At 46.4% G+C, this 3,339-nt stretch overlaps 1 protein-coding gene across 1 annotated transcript; it reads right to left on the reverse strand.

Moving 5' to 3' along the window:
- Positions 1–1,007: 1,007 nt before the first annotated feature.
- LOC311239095 (claudin-4-like) lies at positions 1,008–1,682 on the reverse strand (the record flags this gene model as incomplete). The annotated part of the gene is made up of 1 exon (XM_084327334.1): positions 1,008–1,682. The coding sequence occupies one exon, from the start codon at positions 1,680–1,682 to the stop codon at positions 1,008–1,010; it is 675 nt and encodes a 224-aa protein (XP_084183460.1).
- Between the last annotated feature and the right edge of the window lie 1,657 nt (positions 1,683–3,339).

Below are 3,339 nucleotides of genomic sequence, written 5' to 3' on the forward strand. Positions count from 1 at the left end.
TGATCAATGGTGTCTTTTGTGGAAGCAGTGGACTCTGTTATTATGGTGTGCGGTTACTTCCCCTCAGAGATGGGGGGAGCCTTTATCTGTGACTCGGTTTCACCCTCTCAAATGGACTAGAGGACACAATTAGAGTGAAGCAGAAGGCAGCCTCGGAAACAAGCCAGTCATTGTTGCTGCTCATATTTGCATTGAAATCAAAACCCTCACTTTGTGTAGGTACTGGTCTGAACAGCAGGCATTCCTGACCACTTTCACCCTTTTCTCGAGACCCTCAAGAGCCTACAATGGCATTTCCTGTCTTAATGTTCAGTTGTTGATTAACCCAGTTCTGTCCACATACTGAAAGTAAGCTTTCTTGTGGTGAGATCATTGTTGTACGGGTCTCCCATACAATGGCTTATTCATTTATGTCTAAATTTATTGTTTGTTGCAATAAAATAACCGCTGTACCACAAAATCTACTGACATCATAATGTAAACTGATTAGTCACTATCCAGGCATGACATTTGTAAAATGCAAAAGGTCAGGAAACAAACTTAATAAAGGTTAAAGAAGAGTCTTTTGTATTGCTTTATTCAAAATCTTGCAGAAATGCCTCAATCACAAATACAACAATCTGTTGATTGTCTTCATTGAGTAAAGACTATTCCTCTTTAAAAATCAAATACAAACCAATTCAAACCTGTCAATACTGATTTCATGCACTACAGAAAATCATGTTGACATTAGACATCATGAAGAGAGAGCTGAAAAAACATGCAAGTCAAAGTATGGACTGAGATAATTTAAGGACAAATTGTATTGCCTATATTTATGTCTTTCTACTATTACCCTGCTCATACCTGTATCCTCTCCCCCCTCCCCCATGCTGATATTAATTTAACATCCAGCCCCAGGTTGTTGTTTGAATGTCCATCAAACCTCCACTCCACCCCTTATCTACCGCAGAATCGTCATGGGTTGCTAACACTGGTTAACTCTCCGGAACTCACATATCACATGTTCACACATAGTCCTTTCTCGTGTATCCATTGACTGACATGGTCTTGATGGCTGAATAGGCTGCAGCCCTGGGGGGCGCGGAGGAGCTTCCCCTGCTCGGCACTGCGGCTGTCCTGGGGGGGCAGGAGCAGCAGAGCAGAGCCCCCCCTAGGATCAGCAGGCAGGACGCAGCCCAGCCGAAGTACAGCGAGTTCCCGAACTCCCTCTTCCCTGTATCCTCCAGAAGCGGGTCGTAGAAGTCCAGGATGATGGCGTGGGCCGTCCAGGACACGGCCACCAACAGCAACAGCCCCGCCACCAGAAAAGTCACTCCGGCCACCACCGCGATGCGAGGCTTGCTGCCCACGTCCGGGCTGCAGTTGGTGCACTTGGCCCCAGCCACCGACAGGCCGATGCCCACGACGCACAGCACCATGGAGACGATGACCAGGGCGCGGGCCGCCTGCAGGTCCACCGGCAGCCCGAGCATGGAGTCGTGCACCTTGCAGTGCATCTGACCCGTGCTCTGCACTGAGCAGTTCATCCACAGACCCTCCCAGATCACCTGAGAGATGACGATGTTCTGGCCGATGTAGGCGGCCACCCGCCACATGGGCAGGCCGCAGGCTACCATCACCCCCAGCCAGCCAGCCACCGCCAGGATCATACCCAGGATCTCCAGGCCGGCTGAGTACATCGCTGGAGGCTGCAGCCAGTGGCAGGAGATGGAGATGGGACTGGAGCTAGAGGGGCTGGACGAGGGCTCTCTCTCCCTGGGCACCAGGGGGGTGGGGGGTGGGGTGGCGATAGAAGGCCCTCTGTGTCTGCTGGCTCAGCCCTCTTAGGATGAAGGCGATATCGGATCTCGCTGGCTCAAAGTCCCAGATAAGGCTTTAGTGTGAGAGAAGGAGAGAGAGGGAGCAACCGTTTCTTTCCTCTTTATATTGCTTAGAAGACTGAAGGTGGAGTCAGTTTAAGGTGGCATCGTGTTTACCTTCAAATCATACTTGTATTTGGGGGGATGCTGTCATAGAAGGTAGCTGGTGTCAAAAGGGAGCATGCTGTGGGGAAAAAAAGATGTTCTCAAAATGTTTTAACACTTTCGTATTCTTCATAAACAAGCATTTGTGACAGAAGGATTGTATAGAGAGACTCATACATTTTTAGTGTTGACATTTTATTTTCCCCATGAAGTCAGAAATCCACAGTGGTTGTTAATGTATCTGTGTACCTTTAACATGTTTTCCTATTTTGTGTTGTGAAAGAGACCCCGGTGTATCTATGACATGTCAGGGTATGGTGTATCTATGACACATAACCTTGGGGGGCGGGGGGCATGGGCTGCTGAATCACCCTCTGAATGAGATCTCCATGCGAGGTAAAGCCAGACAAAGGTCGGCCTTGTCTTCTGACTCAGCCAGGTACATGATCCCTCCTGAGAGACACAGCATTGGGCTAAGAGCAGGATTGGGAGAGATATGGTACAGATTAACGTTACAGGTAATGGTATTACAGTAATTTGATTACAGAGGGAATAAAAGGTAATTAGAATAATATATTACAGGAACTGTAAAAACACAGTAATCTGCTCATAGATATATTTGAAGAGAACAAAAACACTGCAGGTGATTACTTGTGGCAATACTTGCATTGAATATGTTTGAAGGGGAAAATGCATATAATTTTAGACCCAAACATACATTTATACTTAAGCAAATAATGCTAATAGATTAACAACATTTTATTTGGATTTGGGAGGTAACATAATCCAAAATAAACGGAAAATAATCAGATTACATTACGATGGTTGAGTAGGCCTATTCCAGGTCTTATGATATGATTGCTAGCATTAGCAGCTATCAGCGTTAAGTTAACTGTCTCATCAGTTTGTAGGCCTGCTAGCAGCAACTATCAGCGTTAACTGTCTCGTCAGTTGGTAGCAGCATTGTTACTCAGCTGATAGAGTTGTACCCTTCCTGCTGTCTTGTTGTACAAAACTTGTAAATCGCTTTGGATAAAAGCGTCAGCTAAATGACTCAATGTAAATGTAGCAGCAACTATCAGCAAACTGTCTCGTCAGCTTGTAGGCCTGCTAGCAGCATATCAGCTGTGTCTCGTCAATTTGTAGACCTGCTAGCAGCTATCAGCTATGTCTCATCAGTTTGTAGACCTGTTAGCAGCATATCAGCTGTGTCTCGTCAGTTTGTAGGCCTGCTAGCAGCAACTATCAGCGTTGACGGTCTCGTCAGTTTGTAGGCCTGCTAGCAGCAACTATCAGCGTTAACTGTCTCATCAGCTATGTTGTAAAACAATTAGGAAACGGTTTGGAATGGTGTTGCATGAGATTGCAAAGA

This window comes from Notolepis coatsorum, assembly GCF_963971535.1.
Source record: "Notolepis coatsorum genome assembly, chromosome: 1".
NCBI classification, from domain to species: Eukaryota; Metazoa; Chordata; class Actinopteri; order Aulopiformes; family Paralepididae; genus Notolepis; species Notolepis coatsorum.